At 41.2% G+C, this 21,537-nt stretch overlaps 1 protein-coding gene across 1 annotated transcript in view; it reads left to right on the forward strand.

Moving 5' to 3' along the window:
- Nucleotides 1-18,648, forward strand: part of LOC121331788 (connector enhancer of kinase suppressor of ras 2-like) — a 165,394-nt gene extending 146,746 nt beyond the window's left edge. The window contains exons 20-25 of the mRNA XM_041396540.1: nt 3,970-4,041; nt 13,935-14,005; nt 14,744-14,847; nt 16,147-16,654; nt 16,958-17,157; nt 17,792-18,648. Coding sequence (XP_041252474.1) covers nt 3,970-4,041; nt 13,935-14,005; nt 14,744-14,847; nt 16,147-16,654; nt 16,958-17,157; nt 17,792-18,007 — 1,171 coding nt within the window. The 3' untranslated portion in view covers nt 18,008-18,648. The remainder of the gene's footprint in view (nt 1-3,969; nt 4,042-13,934; nt 14,006-14,743; nt 14,848-16,146; nt 16,655-16,957; nt 17,158-17,791) is intronic.
- The last annotated feature ends 2,889 nt before the right edge of the window (nt 18,649-21,537 follow it).

A 21,537-nucleotide genomic window follows, 5' to 3' on the forward strand; every position in this document is an offset into this window, starting at 1 on the left:
CTGGAAGTGAGTGCAGTGAAATTCAGAATATTCAGCAAGTGGGAGAGGGGCCCCTGGCTGTGTCCAGCCAGCTCCAACCCACAGCCCCTGTGAGCACAGCTGTAAAACCACTTCCCTGTCCTCTTCTGGGTTGTCCTGCAAGGCCAGGAGTGAGCATCATTCCACTGCCTGATTCCAGTGAAAAGCCAAAAGCACAGTGTCAGTTTCCCTTCAGCTCTCCCCAGTGCAGAACTAAGAACATTTCGGACCTCAGTTTGGATTTCCCCTCAGATCTCTGCTATTTTCAGAGCTATTGATGTGAAATGTTCAAACCCTTCTGAAACTAAAGGATTTGAAGACTTACTGGGATAATTAATGGATTTCTCTGTTCCACTGTTCTGTTGGAGGGGGAGCTCTGCTCCCCAGCCTGGCTGCTCCTGATGTCCATGGCTCACAGTGATGGAATAGCCTTAAGAAAGCTTTCACAAGAATATAGATAATTGAAGGCATCACTGGGTATGGTTTGATGATTTGCCTCAGTAATGCATTTAATGAAGGTACCCTGATTATTTCAGGAGCCCTGGCATTATCTCAGGCTGCTCCAGCTCTCCAGGCTATAGCTGGACGTGCAATGACCTTGTCCCCGTGAAAGGAGGAATTCTGCATTGCCACTGAAAAACTTCCCACTGCTTTTAGGCAACACCTGCATCCTCCTGATTAATAGTGATCACAGAGTAGGAGAAATTATAGTTATTTGAGTTTGTGTGCTGTGGCATGACATGAATATCATGTTATTTTCACAGAAACTGATAATTATAATGCCCCATGATGACGCTGATCCCCAAGTATAAAGATTAATTGAGCCACAGGTATAATTAATCCTTATCAACTGGTGCCTTGCCTGAACCTTCAGCAATTTCCACCTAGTGAAAATTTTCATTGCCTAGTTAATGCAAATTTGGGTCTTAAATTTATCAGGGATATGCCACAGTGTTGGCACTTCATAGTGAAAGTGTGCAGTCAGAGCTCTATACAAATGTCATGGTAGCACAGGCAGACATGAAGGTACAGCTTAAATGTTGCTACAGTTTCATAATTTTATTATTTCTGAAAAGAGCTTGACAGCCTTTGCAGACAGCAAAGCCCCCTTGAGCCACCAGTGGGCCCCCACAGGGAAGAAACTTGTGGGCTGTGTTAACTGCAGTGCAGCCAATGGATGGAGGGAGGAATCTTCACACTGGCACTCACCACCCCACATCTTGATTATTGCAGCCAGTCTGGGGCCCTCCAAACCAAGCCAAATGTAAATATATAGATATAATTCCTCTAAATTATTCATATTTATACATCTCAAATTATTCCCGTGAAGACTGCAGTTCCTAATGCTAGAAATGTATCTAAACACTTCCCTAATAATAATCCCAGTGACACTGCTGGGAGATGGAGATGGATTTATTGTTGTGTTTTGCAGTCCTGACACAGAACTGCAGTACATTTCAATCTCAAGTTTGCACAGAACTGGGATCTCCATTTCATAGCAATAAAGATCTCTTTTCTGCAGTCTGCAGATATGTAACAGTGCAATACATTATTGCAGCTTTAATGTTCACTATCTCAGGAGATGATCACAATATCAGACAGAAAGATCTCAAGGAACATTCATACAGTAACCAATTACAGCAGTTTGCAGGGACCTGGCATGTGGGAACTCCTTTGCAAAAGCAGCCAGACCTGCAGCATTTACCTGATTTACCCTGACAAATTTCCTGCTCTTTCTGCATTTTATGACACGTTCACAACAGCTGAGCCAGGAGCCTGCAGACAGTGCCTGACCTGTTGAACACTCCTGATTTCACCTCTCTGTGCCTTAACTGAGGCAGGGTTCTGTGAGAATGTAAAATATTCTAATAATCACAGGATCACAGCCTCGTTTGGGTTGGAAAGGACCTTAAAGATCATCCCATTCCACCCCTACCGTGAGCAGGGACACCTTCCACTAGACAATGATCCACTAATCATAGATTTTATCACATGACAGGAGCACAGTGGAGCCAAAGTACACTCTGTTTATCACACTAACTTCCACCCATTAACATTGACTTGAAACCCCATCACTGGCATTTGATTGCCTGTATGTATTTAAATTTCCTGTCCAGGAAAATAATCCTATTTACAAGCAGAAACTCCATCATGTGATATTGTCTCAGGATTAGCCAAAAGGATTAGGATCTTTAGATCCAGCACCTAATCCTCTCCAATCTGAGCCAATCCCACTGGGAGATGGTTGGGCAAGTGGAGCAGGAGAAGGTGCAGATGCTGCAGAGAGTTCAGACCAACAGCAGAACAATGCAGGAGTGTTTGTTTCGTCAGGATTTTCTATTTTCAGCATCAAAAATGTAGTAGTGTGAGGAATTTCTGTTGGAAGTACAGTATTTGCTAATCTCTGTGTAATTAAAGGTGTGCCATGCTGTAATTCCCAAACACACAAAGCTGTTCCACCTTTCTTACCCACAGCTGTTTCCATAGAACCATTGGAGATGCTGGTACTCAGCTGGCATGGAGGGATTAAAAAGTTCCACAGCAGAAGTAGAAGACTAAGAATGATAAGAATTCTTGACACTAAAATCATATCACAGCAATCAGTTAAAAGAAAGCATAAAGTTGACCAGAGCGTACTTAAAACTGCATTTATATAATGATGAAAAGAGAGATAATTAACAAGCCTGTGCCATCTAGTGGGCACACGGATCCCTGTGTGGGATTTCAGTCACTCACTGCTTTCATTTGCAAAGTACCAGTAGCCAGGGCAGTGAGGCTCTGCAGTGGAAATTATCACTGTCCAGATGCCAAAACAACACTTAAATACCTCTACAGCCTCCTGTTATGGAATTTAATATTTAATGATGACCCTCTGTGCAAAGATAACCTTACCTTTTATATCCGTAATCTCATGAAAAAACAAACTGCACAGAAATTCAGAAATCTGTTGGAGGGCTTTTGTTAGGAAAGCTGTTGCTGGATGCATTTGTATTAATTATATATATAAAAAAATCACTGTGTCCAGGTGAAGCTTCTTCAGCTTTCATCTTGTCTTTGAAAACTGCAATAAGTCATAGTAATTAATAAAACACTCATTTGCATTTAAGCTATTAATAGTGGAAACATTGCATCACAGGTTCTTCATAATTCCATGTGTAATGACTCCTAATCTAATTCTTACATCTGGTAATTACCATATAAATGTCATATTTTAACATAAATGTTATGAATGATAGTGTGGCATTTTTTTAACATTTGCCAGCTAATCAAATTAATAATCTTTAATGGTGGGACCTTCTGGTTTCCTTGATAGCAAAACTCCTTTTCATTATACTCACACAAAAAATTTGTAAAAACTGTGATTATTGTTCTTAGCAGTTTTCAACTGCTCAGCTGAAGGAGAGCTCAGGGGTTAGACCACATAAAAGCATTAACAAAAAGCATTTTATGTGAACTATAATCACCCATGCCATCTGATTATTATCTATTATTCCAGTGATTTCTAGCTCAAGTTGGCACCCCTCTGCATTTCTTTTTGTAGAACATAAAACTGTCATCAAATACATGAGAAGAGGTGGGGGGATCAAACATTTATTTCTTTAGTTGATCTTTGGAATTCAACTAAGATGGACTTGAATATACTCAATAAGACTTTCAAATTCACCCAAGAATTTTTTAGATGTACAACATCAGTGGTTATCAAAAGGAATTATATTTTTAAGGCATTCAAGTGCTTTCGAAATTTTTGCAAAGTATGAGGCTCACAAACCTAGATGAAATCAGACTGGGGGAATCCATCGATAAATTTAGACAGCAAAATTCAGACTGAAGATGAAAAACGCCTATGAAAGCTGTAACATGCTGAAGAATTAGAGCAGGACAGTCTGGTGTATTTGTAGACAAGATGTTTGAAAGAAAAGGTGGTTTTTATTCTTTGTGCTCTTTTTATAGTGCCTTCAAAGCGTGTCACCCCAAAATAAAGAGCTTCTACTTCGCAACCGACTGCCTTGAAGAGATGAACAGGTGAGTTGTGTGTCCCCTTTGTTGTGGGATGTTCTTTATCCTGGTGCTTCAGTATTTCATCTCTCACAGGAATATCCTCTGGAGCCTGATGGAATGCTGGCTCATGGTGTTCTCAGGAATTAGTTTTCCATTAATTCCAGTAAATACATTACATTCTGTGGCTCACTTCACTGACATTTCCTGCCACGACATGTCTTAGCTCTGCAAAGGGAAGTTCCTTGTGTTGGTCTCATCTCTGTTAATTAGAATTTTTTCTGTTGTTGATGGGCTTATGTTCATCACCCTTGTGACGTTTTGTAGGTAAAGGCTGGAAGTCTAAGTGGGATCAGTGTTTCTGGTATATCAAACAGTGCAGCCACAACAAAGCTCGTATGGAGAACACCCAGGTGGTGGGGGTGTGTGTATATATAAAATATATATATAAATATATATATATATATAATATATATATATTCCCCTTCTAACGCCAAGAACAACCCCCAACAACATGGAAAATCAGCAGTAATTAATTTTATTCACCACATCACTGTCCCAACACAGAGCAGAGGCGAGCAAAATTCCATTTTTGGTGTTGTAATGAGTTTTAAATGTCCTTGGATGTGCTGGGGGGACATTCCAAACTTCTGACTGCACAAGGCACTGGACAACCTGATCCAACATTAAAGCTGGCCCTGCTGTGGGTGGCTGTGAGAACAGGCACCTGCTGGGAGCTCTTCTAGCCCAAATAACTCCGTGCTTCTCCTTTGTGATTCAGTGGTGAAGGCCGAGGTTGGATGGAGGTGGGACAGGGCCTCAGATCCCAAAAGGCAGAGTCAGATGTCCTCCTTCCTCCTGGTACCTCAGGAATGTGTTTATTCCCAGCTGAGGTGGAAAGCACAAGGACACCTGGGACAAGGTCACCATCCTGGGAAGTCTTAAATCTGTCCTGGCACAGATAACTGACACTTTGAGATGTTCTTACTTACAGTTGTTCTTAATGTTTGCCAGCTTGGGAAGACAGATACGGATGGGGTTTTTCCTTTGGAATATTAAGGCCTAAAAACCATTTATTTAAAAACTGAGTATTTATATTCTGTGTCTTACATGGCTCTTCAGGTATGCTGGGCTGTGAGCCTGGCTGGGGTGAAACTGTGGAGGCCTGCTCATCCTGCACTGAGGAGGGTGATGAGCCTCAGTTATCAGGAGTGGGATACTTCCACGGTATAAATTTGCTGAAAAAAATTTTTTCAAGGCTGTTAATGTTCAACTGCTCAGTTCTGTGGTGTGGTTCAGGTTTGTCTGGACAAAACCCAAGTGAGGATGTTTTGCTGGTTTAACTCTGCCTGGTCTCTCTTGATTTCAGCTGCTGGGGTAGCTCTCGTTTGTTGAAGTGCCATTGATCATATCTATAAATTATACATAAAATGTTCTGACTCCAGGAAAACCAGGAAGTCTTGACACACATTCAATGAGCTGCTTTTACAACATCATTGATTTTTCCATGGGGAGCCCAGGAAGCTGCAATGAGGCCTTGGAGCACAGGAGCAGCTGGGAAGGTGCCAGCGTGTCCTTCCATGCCACACCATCCTTCACATCATTTACTCTGGAATTTACAAGAGCCTTTTCCCTGAATTTTTGGGAAGCAGGCAAAGGGTGAACTTCTACTTGAAGTATTTTGTGCAGTATTTTCCCTTCAGCAGTTCTGTCCCTGCAGAGCAATTGGAATTCACTCTCCAGCCCAATGATGGATAACTCTGCTCCCTCTGTAACATCCCTGGGCAGCCCTGCAGCTCTTCCAGCCTTCCTGGAATTCCTTCTCCCAGAGATCCTGGCTGAAATGTGAAATGAGGAAGCAAGATTCATAGATGAAAAAATATGTTTAAAATACTGATTCCACAAATCTCTCTCTTCCCTGTCAATTGCTAGCCCCATAATGTGAGGAAACAGCAAATATTTTCCGAGGTATCTCTCACTCCTGTTTGCAGCACAGAATTTAAGTGGATTTTCCCTGCTGATGGAAGGGGGGATCCCTCATGCTGAAAAGTGAAGGAGTCCTGGCATGGAGAAGAACATTCCTCATTCACTATGAGGGGAATTTTATCCTTTCTTCAACTGCCTTGACCACCAGCTTTTATTGTAACAGCTCTTTTTAGAGTTTCCCACCCCAGATTCACTGTTTATTAATTTTTTTCCACTCTGGAATATTTTCCTGTGCCTTTAACCCCACACTGCTGAAGGAAGAGCTGGACCCCAGCGAGTGGGGCTGGATTATTGTGTAGCAGACCGAGGCACTCAGCTGTGGCTGAGCTTTGCCTGCTGTGTTACTCGGGTTTGCAAAATTCATGCTCGTGCTGTTTTGTCAGGTCTTACACGAGCAGAGCCGTGTTCTTAGAAATGAATTAATAATGAACTTGATGAGCTCATCTCTAGCTTGCTGCTCCAAGCTTGTTAAAGGCCTTATTTCCCAGAAGTGCTTCATCTCCTACCACACCACACATAACCTGTTTATGGCTTTAATTAGCATTGAATTTAATATTCGGTTGTTTTACAATATCTATGTTATTTAAAACTTACATGCCATTGAAATGCAGGGCAGTGCATTTGCAGTCTCATCATGGACTCCAAATATTAATTTTTTAAAAGTTTCTATTTTAGGCTGAATAATTTGATCACTTTTAATTTGAATAACTGGGTTAACTTTGCAATTTTAATAACTCCCATAAATCTTTGGCATTCATTCAAGAAATATAACAAATAGTTGCTACTGAAACAGAATGATGATTGATTTTTGTAGGGCTCACTCCTATATTTTCCAAGACCTGTTTGGAAAAATATTTCTCTTAAAAAAGAACGGTTTGAAAATTGAAGTGTTCTGGATTAAGCAAATGTTATGGTGTCTCCTATCTACTTTTACATATGGAGTATAACCAAGTGAGTTACTCAAGGCTTTCCCTAAATCATCCTGTTTATTACTAAAGTTAATTCTGTTTTCTTCCTTAAATTTCAGGCATGTTGGTCTCTTTGGCAGTCTTGGCCAAATCAGATGGTGAGCCAGGATTAACACATCTTTTCCAGTTTCAATGCACTTAGTCTTCACTTTATATAAACTGGCACCCAAGTAAAGCTCTTGGCAACTAAGTTTCAGCTCTTAGACATTTTCCTCCTTAAACTGGACAAGTGAGCAGGAGATTGTCAGATCTGTCTGGCCTAATTCACCAGCTCTTTATCAAACAGAGCTGAGTAAATTGTTACAGAGCTCTTACTCTCAGCCCCTTACCTGCTGAAAAGCCAGGAGATAATGCTGCAGAACATGAAAGGTACTTTTCAAACAGAAATCCCTGGAATGGAGCTTCCCAATGGTGTTGTAAATAATCATAAAGAGCAGGTTTTCCTTTCTTCCTTTTATGTTCACATAAACTTGTTTCAAATCCATGCCTGAGGCCACGCCAGCCCTCTAATTTATTGTTCTCACATAAAAGCTCCTTAAGTGCAGCACAAGTAAAACAATTTTCTGATCAAAATTAGCTGCAGGCCCCAAGGACTGGGTGAAACCATGGGAGTGCATGGGGTGACAGCGGAGCTGCTGTGCCCTGTTGGGGCAAAATACTGCACCAGGAATTCCCAGCACTGAGCTGGAATATTCCAAACCTCCTTTCCTGGGCAAGTCACCTGGCTCCTGCTTTCTGCAGTTTCTGAATGCTTTGCCCTAGACTTGTGAAGTTCCATTTCCCCCTCACTCCATCCCAGCCCCAGTGGCTGATGGAGTTTGCAGTGCACAATTGGGATTTTCCAGCACCACCCAAATCAGGGCTGGGCGAGTTCATCCCTAGTGCAGGAGGCAGGCTCTGCCCTGGCTTTCTGCCCCAGCTTAAATTACAAAATTAACTTCATCAAATTCTGCTGCAAACAGTACCAGTGTGAATTGATAGAGTTCTTGTGGGAGCCAAGCAGTTCAGCTGCATTTCATAGAGCAGATTTAGTGATGCCAGCCCTGCACCTCTCTGAGCTGAAGGCGGCGTCACAGCCAAGTCACAATTGTGACCTTAGGCTGGAGATACTGAGGTAACTCTGCCAAATCTGAAGATTCAGTAATAGAAATAAGTAATAGAAATAAGAAATTTCATCATAATGAATTAGCCAGACATTTAACAGTGTTATTTGGCCTATTTGAGATGAGTTTTTAAAAACTATGTAGAGGCAGATTACAAAATTTCATAAGTAAATCATCCCATTTCTTTAAAAACTTCACCTCTAAACCCCAAACCCCCACCCATAGTTTATGCCATGCTAAATTCAGTTCTCTTGCTTGTAAACAAAGCTTGCTTTCTCCAGAGCTTTCCTTTGGGCCAATCATTTGGTGAAAGCTGGGGCAAAAGTTTGAGTAAGTGAGTAAAGAAAAGTTCCAGTTGAGTGAGCTTTTGTGACTGTCTTGGTGATTTCTTTAGGGCTTATTATTGGTTCTGGATCAAATAGCCTATCAGTTGCTATGTGCTTTTATTTTCTGTGATACACAATTATATTTGTACAGTAAAATGCTGGTACCAGAAAAGTAATTTATTTGCTACAAAGCAGTGAATTTCTTTTGACAATTACCCACTGGGGAAAACAAACAAACAAAAAAAAAAAAACCACCTACACCAAACCAGACTTCTGAGTACAGAGACAAAATTGTGCATTTGTTTGACAGAGGAAAGTTAAAAAAATTAAAAATAAAAAAAATCCCATTAAGTGCATGAAGCAGATGCACATGCAAGGAGGGCACAGATTGGTTCGCTTGTCAATTCTTAAGCTGTCTCAGGCTTTTTTCCTATTTTTCCAGCCTGACAAATCTAAGAAGACAATGCATGAAACAAGATCAACAGTCATGTCAAATTATCAATCTGAGAGTACTCAGAGTTTATCCCATGAATGATTTTGCTTAACAAATCCCAGCAAGTGTGACAAATCCAACAGCAGAGGCAGAGCTGTGGGGCTGGTACAGGCAGAGGTGAGCTCATGCAGCAGGATCTGCTCAGGGTCACATTTCACCAGGAGAGGCTCTGGGGCTCCTTTTGTGGGGAGGAAAATCAAGGCAGCATTTCAGCCACCCCTATTACAGCAGCCTTTATTCTCTTAAATGCATGTATTACCTGCATAATCATAGAAAATAGGGAAAATAATGTACCTTAGGAAGCCAAATGGGAAATGCATTGATTTTTCAGGTGTTCAAGTAAGAAAGACTGGTGAGAGAAGTCTACATAACAAGTAAAAAAATCGATTTTTAAATTTAATTGTGAATTGCAAAGAATTTTACTGTGAATTCTGGAATCTGATTATCCCATTGATGTAAAAAAAAAAATAATACAAAGCTTTTGATCAGAAATTAAATGTAAACTGCACTGAATAAATTCTAGGTATGAGATAAATGGTTCAAGGGAATCTTTAATGGACTTAAAGATAACTTGATTTAAGAGAAATTGAACTGCCACTTAGTGCTAGTTTTTCCTTTTAACCAAATAATCTCAAATGTAGATGCAATCTCAAAAATGAAAAAATATTTCTGCACTGAAACATTTCTAACATAAAGTTGAGGTGGGGTACAAGGGCAAGAATTAATAATGAAAAGATGCAAGGAAGATAGGAAGTATATTTTATTTATTTTTTCTGTTAATGTGTCAGGATTTCATAGACGTCATTTTTAAAGGAACATTTAACAGAGAGAAATAATGAAAGTAGTTGGACTTTTTCTTGAATTTCCACCTTTTCAGGACGTATAATTTTTTGCATATTCATTTGAATTAAATAGCTTTTTCTAAAACCAGCCACCTGGTATGTGCAATAAGTGAGGATATTAGCAAATCAAACTTTTCTGAGCCACAGAATTTCACTTCTTCTCCATGGGTTTATGGAGTAGTTGTAACTATAACCTAAAAATTGTAACTTTTCACCCCTTTATCTTACAGGAAGATAAAAAAAGTTATCCTCTTCCCTTGGTTTTCATTCTCCTACACTAAGCAAAACAGTTCTCTCCAATTTATGACAACTGAGATTGTCCAAGCTGTTTCATTTTTTTATTTGTGCTTTTTCACTCTGGATCTGTAGAAAGGAGCAGCCAAGTGGGGTGTGTGTGATCCACTGTGGAAACTCTCATTGCCTTCACTCCCAGAACCTCCCACTGCCCTAGGGCTGGCTCAGCAGAGTAAACTGTGAAAGCCAGGAAACAGAAATTCATTAATTTGTACATTGAGGAGTGCCATATTCTTGTTTCCAATAGTGTTAGGGGAGCAAGGCAATGTGCAATTGCTCCCAGTTGTTTGGCCCCCTTTAACATCTCCCAGTGTTTCTGTCAGTAGCTGAACGTGCTCCTGGTGTGTTTGGGGTGTTTTAGGATGATTCACTCTTGAGTCTCAGGCTGTGACAGCTCCTCACTGCCCTGGTGTCTTTGCTCAGCACAGCCCAGGCCTGGGGAAGAATCAGACTCTCAGAAGAGGCCCTGGGCTGTAATCCCTGGGTAATAACCAGAATTATCTCAGTAAATTTAACTTAAATACTACCAGGCAGCTCTATTTTATCCCAAAGCAATGACAACAGTGCCTGTTTGTAACCAACAAAATTAATTACAACCAAGCTTGATTCATTTAGAATTTAACTGAGACAAAGTACAAAACTTACTCGTGCATTTTGATGACTTTACTGGAGGCTCATCTTTCCCTGCCTTTGGTTCACTGGAGCACAGGCAATAAAAAACAACCCACTTCTTGGTGCCCTGTAGGTTGTTACAGGGTAACTGATTGTGTCTTATGGGGATTTTACAATCCTGGAGGTAAAGAGTTGTGGCAGAGGATCCATGGGACATTTAGTGCTGCTCTGTCATCACAATTTCCATCCAGAATGCAAACCCCCTGCTCTGTTGGGTGGCCCAGACTCAGTGAAGCATCCTGGTTAAGTTGTTTAATTACCAACAGGGAAGAGTTGTTGAAGTTATCCAGGTAAAAAGGCAGGATTTGGGGTGAGGGAGCCCAGCCTGGGGTGCACTGACACCCCAAAGGTGCCCCTTAGGGCAGCCCAGGCCTCCTCGTGGCCACAGGGAAAACCCAGAGCAGGGGGGGCACAGCTCCAGAACCCCAACCAGCACTCCAGCCCTGGGGCTGTGCTGGCAGCTGCAGCACTCAGACCCTCCATGGGATGTGCATCCTCCATCCCTCGGGAGCCAGCTCCGACAGGAGCTCCCAGCGCCAGCTGGAACCCAACCTTTGCCCACAGGGCACCTGGGACAGAGTTCAGAACCAACTGCCTGCCTTTCCAGGCTCTCCACAAAGAGCTTTTTATAACCTTGAAAAACCTGCAGTTTTCTGAAAAATGAAAGTGGTTTGCTCATCAAGGAAATTCATCAAGTTTATGCAGGGTTCCTTTCGAACTGAGTTTGCATTTCCTTGGGAAACAAAAATTAACTGTAAGAAAATGAGCTGTAATCTCACCACTTGTATATCTCCTGATTAACCTCAAAAACATTCACTCATGCTTTTCTTAAAAGCACAAAACCTAAAATGGAGATTCTAGTTCTTTTATCTGAAGAGATTTTATCATGATAAGCCACTGAATGTCATCAGATAACCCTTTATGTTGCCTTGACCAAGAGCTGGCTCTGAATTGTGGTAAATGAGGTAAGAAAGTCCTTGTAACTCTAGCTGGGGATGATCTTGGCCTTTGGAAGAGAAAAGCCTGAGCAGCCTTAGAGAAGGAAGATTAACTTCAGCTAATTCCAGATTTGGCCATTGAGGCCACATGCATAAAGCTGATACTCTGGGTATCCTCAGAGCATCCCTGGCTCTGGGAGGTTAATCCTAACACTTCAACTGTTGTCTGTATTTGCTTCCAAGATCTGACACCCTCAAATTAACAATGAGCAACAAATGAAATTTTGCAAGAAATTTAAGACAATATAAATTTCCATGCACTGACCACACAAATAGCTGAGTCTGTTTTAACTTGGAAAATGGTAATTAGTTCTAATTTATCATTGGTGCTTAGGCAGAACCTCAGTTGAAGGCACTGAGCCATCCTGCTTAATTGCCAAAGGCATATGGCAAAGTATGACTAAAACTATTTTGCTCCAGTGCTAATGAGTTCAGAAACTCGGGAACAACTGATGAAAAACTGGTGAATAGAAATGCCTGCTAACGAGCAGGGAGTGATGTCACTGCCATTCCTGCAGTGAAGGATCTGCCCTGCAAGGGAAGCAAACGCCAGGCAATGCAGGCACCGTGTGCTGAGGGAAATGACGCTGCAGAGCACTGTGCAAAAGCTCTTCTGTAAATCTGTTAATCCATTTTAAATGTACTTCCCTCATGATAAAGATGAGTTATTGATGTGTTGATGCAAACAACGGCTGTAAGCAGTGCTAAGCCTGCAGTTGGTATTTGGGAAAACTAATCATCATTTCCATTTTCATCTCCAATTTGCTGACTTCTGGCTTAATACTGAGAGGCAAAGCAATATGATTGTACAGTTCTTTATTTTCATAGTTTTGCAAGTAAATTAAACCCTCTCACAATTCCCTGTAAGAAGTGAAGGTTGCTGTCCCCTTTGGCCACTTAGGAAAGCCATGAGATGCGGGCAGTGAGTCAGGCTGTATCAATATCCGAGATGGGGATCATTGCTGGGAGCCCCTGCGGAGCTGCTGGGAGCAGGGGATCGATACGTGCTGAACTCTGAGCTATTTTTAGTGGAGAGTTCACTCTTCCTTCATGTTCTGCCTCCTTGCTGTGCCTCCCATCTCCCACACACCACTCTCCTGGACAATAACAGTCACACACGTCCTTAAAAGCTTTTTTTCTTCCCTAGTACAAGTGGGAAAGAATGACACGGAAGAGTTTTCTTGTTGTAATCTGCAAAACAACTCGTGCTTTTGATATTGCATGTACTGTTCAATAATGTCTGACTTGAGGCCGGTGAAAGATGGCTTTGTCATTATAATATTCATTAACCAAGAAGATAATTATTAACAAATTTGATGTTGCAAATGTTCAAAAAGGAAAAAAGAGCTGCTTCTAGATAAACTCTCACATCAATTTTCTGGGAAATTAATTAGATAATTAAGAATTTAGTCAATGAGGAAGGGAATGGTTCAAAACATTCCAGGCATTATAGATGTCACTATTAGGGCTTTTTTCTTTGGTTATATCTCCTTGTTGATGAAAATAAGATTGTTCTTGATTTTCCATTTGCTGAACATTAAGAAGTGACTTTTCCCTCTGTGTGTTCATTTCCTTTTTTCCCTAGTTTTTCAGTTATATGTTGTATAAACATCCACTAATCTTGCCAAGAAAACTCAAAAGGTACTTTCCCCAAGATTAACTATAATATTTCCATAAGGAAGTAAAGAATCTTATTTCCTATCAAACGAAATAATTTGAGGACAAAGAAAGAAACCAGCACATCCAATGGACAGGGAAAATATTGAAGCACTTGTAGTTTACCAGGACTTTAGAAACCCAGAAGTCTGTATTAAACAAATTAAGGGAAAATAATGCTGATATAGCTCAACAACACTAAGTGTTTGTATCTCCAGCATTGTGAATCCAGACTAGCAAATAACCAAACTGCCACAGGCTGTTTTAGCTTTCTGAGGATACGAGTTTAATACAACTCATTTCCCAACACAGGTTTTCAGGCAATAATTATCATAATTCTATTTTATTTTCTAGTATTTCGGCAATTCAGGCAAGTTCTTGAAATAAATAGCAATCAGAATAAATGTGATAAATCCTTCACCCCCAGTTAACCACCCAGTATATCTGAATTGTGGCTCTAACAGCCTTTTTGTTTAGGTGTTGTGTCTAACTTTTCCAGATGTTAAGGATGTGGATGCCTTCATATTTACATGAGATGTTCCTTTTAAATACCTCTCTTCCTCATTTTTATCGTTCTGTTAGATGGATGAATCGTTTGGGTCTCGCAGCAATTGGTTACACACCTGATGACAAGGATATTCACCCAGATGAAGGTAATGCTTCAGTGATTATAATTAGGAGAAGAGAGCAGACAGTACAAATCTGTTCAGTATTTCAATAAAGCTGGAGGGTCATAACTGACTTCTTTATCGACATATGGCCTTATCTTTCCAAATATCTATTTTGATAAGAATACATTTCCTCGAAGAACTACATTTATTGGTGCTACCACCAAAGAAAATAAAATCCTGAGCAGTAATTTTAAGAAATAAAATTAGTAATAAAGAGAATGGGGGGTTCAGGGTGAGGTGTGATCTCCCAGATCCCAGCCCTCAGGGATGTTCACCCCCTAAAACCATTGCAGATTTTGGGCAATGTGTGCTTCAGCAATATTTGTTTGCGCCTCCTGAGCTCAGGTTCCAGCCTTGTCCTCTCCCCATCACCCACAGTAGAACCTGTAATGCCCAGTTAAATTAAGTGTTCAGGCCTGGCTCTACTTCAGCATCTGGAATGAGGTTTCTGTGTGAAAGTCCGTGAGCAGAAGTTGGTTTTTATGTGCAGTGGCAGTCAGGTGCCTGAGCTGCCTTCTGTAACCCTTCCCCAAAGCACTCAGAGCTTCCTGCACTCCCTGTTTGAGGGGCCAGACCTTCCCACCAGCCCCTTCCTGAGCGGCTGCCGAGCCCTGCAGGTGACTGGGGAACGTCTACCTCGCCCTGGAAGGATGTTGCTAAAATGTGGGATGTGCCTTCTGGTGGAGAAGCACCCGAGTGAGACCTGGAATGCTTTGTCAGCAGATTACTGGAGCGAGAGCGACCAGGACGACATCGACGGCTCCCTGACGCTGAAGCAGGAGGGCTCCTCCGCGCTGTGTGACACCTACCACCGCACCCCCTCAGTGAGTCACACACTGCATGTGCCCACGGTCACCAAAAACACCTCTGGGCCTTCACTTGCGCTTCCCTTGTCCTGGGATGTTTAAACAACATAAAGGCGGCGGAACAAAGCCGGATGTGACTGTAAAAATGAAATTACTGCTGCTTCTCGTGAGCCAAGAGCAGGATTTTTCCATAGCAAAGCAGTTAGGAAGGAAGGAGAGGTAAATGTATCCTGACACAGATCTGTCACCAGACTAGAAAGATGACCTTTTTTCGTAGGATTGGTAAAACTACACATCATAAAAGGAACAGAATATTAAAATTTTACCTTCACTGAAGAATGTGAAAAGAATGTGATGGATGGGATAGTTTGTATTAATTGAGACTAGTTTTCAATTATTAATATTGGATACTGGATGCTAGAGATTAAGATCAGCTCACATTCACCCAGTAATCATGTTTTAGTTCTTTTTTGAAGAACAAATCTTTCTAGGAAAGGGGTTTTTTTTGTACAATACCATGGTAATGACAGTATTGCAAATAGAACATTACTATTAGACAAAACACAGGCAATTATGATAATTATTCTATGACTCCAAGCACAGATAGGACTGTTCTCTATTTTTCTTTCAGATTTTTCTTCAGCGTGAATGACATGATCCTCACACAGCCAGAACCAAAGAAAGAGTGACTGAGACAACAGCATCACATGGGTGAAGCTCAGACTGATTTTCACCCATGTGATGCTGTTTTATCAACTGGGATACAGGTTAAGCCCCTCCCTTTCTGTTTTTCCACATTTTTGCCTTTCTCTTTGTTTTGAATTAAATTTATACACAGACCCAGAGAACTCACTCAAATAGTTTCACAAGTTCAACAGTCCCCCAGCCAAAAATCTTCCTGGGTGCTGAAGCTTTTGTTGTTTGGGTTTGTTTTTTGGTTTTTTTTCTGTTTGGCCCCTAAAAAAAAAGAAAGGAAATCCGATTATGGTTTCTTTTGGAGACTTCCACTGTCCTCAGCTGCACTGAGTGTAAGCTGGATGGGTCTTCAGGAAACCTGCACCAGTGTTACACTTTTCTTTCCATCAGGAATTGCTTGTGGGCAAAGAATGTGCAAAACAAGAATAGGGAGTGGTTAAAAGAGCACTTGAATAAAAGTTGTCACTGCTAATTCTCTTCTGTTTACAGTGGTTCATGTTATGACAAATCCAACCCATGAGTCCATCTGATTACTAGATATAGAGCGTTTTACACTGCAGTCATTTCCGTGGGTCTGTTCAAAGCATCATCTCATGGGCAGATGTTTTTGTATCTTTCCAGGTGAATTCTTCAAGCCCATTCCCCGAAGCCAAGCAAGGCCGACACTTTTCCAGCGAATCCACGTATTCCCACTCTTCTGCCGAGGACTCGCGGCAGGACGCGGCGGGCAGCACGCACTCCTCGGGGTGCAGACCTCCCTACCGAGAACGACGCTCGTGGCAGGACCTGATAGAGACTCCCTTAACCAGCTCAGGGCTCCATTTCCTCCAGACCGTCCCTCCGGAGGCGGAGTACGCGAGCGGCCGGCCCGGAATGTCACCGGACAAACGGAGACAAGCCACGCTGCCCGTCCAGAGGCGCCACAATTTTGAGCAGGATGGGCCTTTTCCTCTGGTGGAATGTCCGAGGGGACACAGCTCCCACGGGCGGCCCCAGAAACCGCGCAGCCAAAGCCTTCCCCGAAACAGAGACGTCCGCGGGAAGGGACGCGTGAAGTCCATTGAGGGGACCGACGACAGTCCGGATGAGAAGGTTCCTCTTAGAAGGCACAATAGTTTCTGTGGAGAAGGTAAGCTCTGGGAGATTTCTGCTCCACTTTACTGCCATCAAAATCCAGAGCAGTATTGCCACTGTTCTCAGTGAGGATTTTGTGATTGAACTGCTGGATGTTGGCAAATGCAGGAGTTTGTGCTTGAAATGCCAGGATGTAGCGCTAAAAATTGAGCTTTGGGATGATGTTCTTGTCTCATCAAAACTAACACTGCAGAACTGAGTAATTGGTTAATGAAGTACTGAAGTTGCAGTACTGCTGATTTTAGGGACTTCATCTGAATGATCAGGTTTGTTGTTAGGGTTCTTTCTTTCCTTTCAGAAAACGTAAGAGAAATTGAAGAAATCACAGATGGTCTGCAAGAGCTCTACAGAACTCTGGAAGAAGCCAGTCTGTCAGCTTTCGGAGAGCAGCGTCCCTCCACCAAGCAGGAGTTCCGCAAGTCCTTCGTGAAGCGATGCAATGACCCAGTGATCAACGAGAAGCTGCACCACATCCGAGTCCTCAAGAGCACTTTAAAAGTAAGGCTTTATCCCTGATTTTGTGTGCAAGGAATATAAAGTAGGAAAAGTCTAATTGTGCATCTCAGAATGCTGGTGGGTTGAAGGGTCCTTAAAGCTCATCCAGTGTCACCCCTGCCATGGCAGGGACACCTTCCACTACCCCAGGGTGCTCTAAACTCCTTCCACCCTGGCCTTGGGCATTTCCAGGGATCCAGGGGCAGCCACAGCTTCTCTGGGCATCTGTGCCAGGGCCTGCCCACCCTCACAGCCAGGAATTCCTTCCCAACATCCCAGCTAACCCAGCCCACTGGCAGTGTGAAGTCATTCCCCCTTGTCCTTAATATCTTTATGTTTCTACTGTTAATGCTTTTTTTGTAGCTTTAAAATGAAGTTTCAAAGAAACTAAAAATCCTTTAAAGCAAATATGTTCCATCTTAAGGGAAAAAAGGGATTATTTGGCACTCCGTATGGGCAAATTGTAGCATGTGACACAGACGGCTGTCAAAAATCTATGCTGTAATAGTTCCTGAATTTAGGTAAATATTAAAGTTTCCATAGCAGTTTTCCTGGCACTTGGCATTAAAGAAGAAATAAAGTGCTGAAATACAGAATTTCATTTTGACCTGTCCTCTGTCTTTCTGGAATTTGCCAGGCAAAGGAAGGGGACCTCACAGTAATCAACAGCCTTCTGGATGATCCCAACTTAACATCCAAGAAGTTCAAAGATTGGAAATTAAAGAACTATGAGTTTTTCCTGGACATTTGTGAGTACAGTGCTGCTGGGAAGTCTCAAAACGGAGCCTCTGAACTGGCAAGCTCAGCCCCAATGCTGACACACACGCACTCCTTCATCGAGACTCACGTGTGACAGGAGCCTCAGCCTGGGTCACTGCTGGGTGCCTGACACATGCAGTCAGACAAACCCTGGTGAATTTATCGCTAAGGTACTCAGCAGTACTGTAAATACTTGGGTAAGAGAATAGTGCCACAGGATGCCTACTACATTGCATGATAAGACAAGAATATTCTTTATGAATTTTTTTCTTTGCTATTATCAACCGATGTCCGTATCAAGCTCTGCATTAGGAAGAAGCGGTGCAGAAGTGTAACTGAAAATAAATACCAGTATATTTAAAGTACTGTACTAAAACTCAGCTTATAGTATGAGCTCCTGCAATCATTTTATATATTTAGATATATATAAATACATATCTATGTATATAAAATGTAACATGGTAGTTGACATTTCCTTTTAAAATTCCCTAAAGTTCACATTTTCACACATTTTTTCTTGAGAAAAAATATAAAAATGAAGACATGAATACATTGGCCACTCTTAGAGAGGAACATTTATTTTTGCAACATTTCCAGGTAGTGACCATCTTTGCAAATAAAAGGACAGATTTATCAAAATGTAAACTCAATCCCTATAGTGTGCCTTAAAATGTACACTGTACATCTAAGAAATAGATCCCAGTCTGGCCCTATGGGCACTCTGTACATGCCATTTAAATACTGTGTTTGTAACGTGCTGTGCCTGCCTTTAAACAAAGGAACACGAGCACGCAGGTTTGGCACAGAGGTAAGATATGAGTAGAACAATATTGGTTGTTCACTAATGCTGCAACTTCAACTGGTTTTAATAGGATTTGAAGTTTTTCATGGTGAAAGAAAAAAATCTGCACTGAGTAAGGTACATACTGCAGGTTTTCATCGTTTCTTCACTGTGAATTTAAGTGACACATGACTGTGAGTCACAAAATTCAAAAAAAGCATGAGAATGAAGCTTAAAAAACCTCCTGAACTAATCAATTACATTCTGTGATACACTGACATCTATAGCTGAGTTAATAATTCAAAATTATGTAATGTCTGGCAATAATTTTTAACTGCTAGCAGTACATTTGCAAGTGGGTGAAGTTATTCAAAACATTGTTCAAAAACCAATCAGTATTGATCGGTTTGGGAAGACACACAAGTCACGCAGTGGATTTCACTTCCTTGCTTGGGTGAGAGTGGTTGGTAAGAATCAGATTTTGGGGAAAATACTTGTATTCTTGGAGGGAAAAAAGATTGCTCTGAATGCTACTGAACATAGATTTCAAAGCCATTCACGGTTTGCTTTGACTCTGCTTGCTAGAATAGTTCTAAAAGGCAGAAGAAAGGGGATGTGAATACAGCTGATGTCATTTCACTGAAACAGATTTCACTGATCATTTTTTCACAAGATAAACCTGATTGTCTCTCATCCATCAAGGACTGTAAAATTAATGCAGTTCAGTATAATAGAGGAAAAAATGTTATCTGTGAGGTCCTAGTATCCAGGAAGAGACTTCATTATTCCCAAAGCCAGACCAGGTGAAGGTGTCCTGGGTGTTTAGTTCTGTCTCCACAGAGCAGCTGAGGGGGGCTGACCTTGGCTGTACAGGAGGGGAAGAATGCCATGGGAAAGCTCCTGGTTTGAGACAAAGACAGGGAGATCACCTGCTATTGGTTATTGTAGGCAAAACAAACCTGACTTGGGGAAAATTCATTTATTAACAATTTAAAACACAATTGCATAGTGAGAAACGAAGACAAAATTAAAAACACCTTTCCTTTGCCTCCTCCCTTCTTTCCAGTCTTAATTTCATTCCTTCATTTGCAGTAAGCAACAGCGTAAATTATAGAATCCATTTAGAAATTAATTCATAATATACATGCAAGCAGTGATGGATGGTCACAAAAATTGTATATAGATTGAACTATCTAAATTCCTAAAGAAATGTAAAGATGCCTATTGCTTCAACCCCAAAATATGGTTTGTGCTTTCATAATGAAAAGATCTATATTATTTCCAAATAGCTTTCCAAAAGGATTTCAAATGCCACTGCTTCATCACTCAAGACATAACTGAGCATATTCAGTGAAGTCACAAGTAAACAGAGAATACTACTTAGAGATACAGCTGAAAATGAGAAACATAATTGGGAAGACAGATTTCTCAGAAATCACACAAGTAGTAGGGAAAACAGATCATCTCTGTTTTAAATACAATTTCTGTAATATGAATAGATGAGATAAATAGTAGAGAGTTCATACTTTTGCTCAGCTTATCTTTAAAAATCTTTCAGTGTCATGAGATCATCTTTTCTGAAACTCTTGGAATTGTGAGTCTGCGTTCTGCTCTTGCAGAGCAGCTCTCAGCAAATGTGATTTGCACTGAATAGGCCAAATAAATTGTCCAGGAGATTCATGAGATGAAATGAGATGAGATACACTGGAGAAATTCCCTCTAATGGGCTTAAGATTAACTGGGAGAAAAGTCTGAACCATTTGTCTGGCATTGCTTGTGCCTTAGAGCAAGCAAAGTCTAATTGCTAAATTAAGCAATACAAAGACTTTATTCTTTCACAAATGTCAGCTGGCATTTGGAAGCCATTTCACAAGGACTTATCGTTCTCCTGGCACATTTACTCAACCCCACCCTGCAGCCCTTCCCTCCCAGCCATGGTTTCTTCCTTCTGGATGTCAGTACCAATCTAAACGGACTGCAGAGAGGAATGTGCACAGTCACCACTGCACAATTATTTGGATTTTCACCACCTTTGAATCACTGGAATTCAAAGTGCAATACAGACCATGTATTTAAAAATTCATGCACCGAATCCTGCTTATGTATTAAAGTACATCCAATTCTCTTGGACCAACAGGTACTTAAACAATAGTACAAAGCAGCTGGAATTGTTGTGGTCGTTTTGATGCCATATTTTTAAATAAGAAAACAACAAGGCTTGGCTGTTGAGTTCATCAAGGGAAATAAATAGCTGCTGTACAATAGATTTATTAATTTACTAGTTTTCCTGCCTGAATGCTCAGGTAAAACTTGGTTTTTAACATACACAACAACATGGAAATGTTGTTTGGATGTGCTTTATTTAACTGAATCTTATTAAAGTTAGTGTCTTCATTGAGAATTCCTTCAGGTAAAAGAATGTATGTCTCAGCCCGTACACTTTCTCTGACACTCCACAAGCTGAGTCTTTTTGTTACTGGCTATTTTTCATTACAACTGATTTAATGCTTCTCCTGAGCTACTGATTCCCCTCCTTTTTTAATACTGTTCTGTATTCAGTGACATGTCAGATCTTTGAAAGTGTTTTAATAGCTCTCTCGGCATCACTTCCTGAGAGAACCAAGACATTTTTCTTGGTTTCATTACTTTAAGTGAAAACTACCCTGAGCTTGCTCTAATTGACATGAACAAAAATCAGAGGAGGAGTAGGAGGGGGTTATTATCAGTACATTCAGCTCTGGCTGCTGCCTTTTGAGCTGGGAATGTGGTGCTCCACTGGCTTTTTCCAAGGAGAAATAAATGAGTGTTGCAGAGAATTGTACATGGCCAGTTAAGCCTCGCTC

This window comes from Onychostruthus taczanowskii, unplaced genomic scaffold, assembly GCF_017590055.1.
Source record: "Onychostruthus taczanowskii isolate IOZ18803 unplaced genomic scaffold, ASM1759005v1 scaffold13, whole genome shotgun sequence".
Classification (NCBI taxonomy): Eukaryota; Metazoa; Chordata; class Aves; order Passeriformes; family Passeridae; genus Onychostruthus; species Onychostruthus taczanowskii.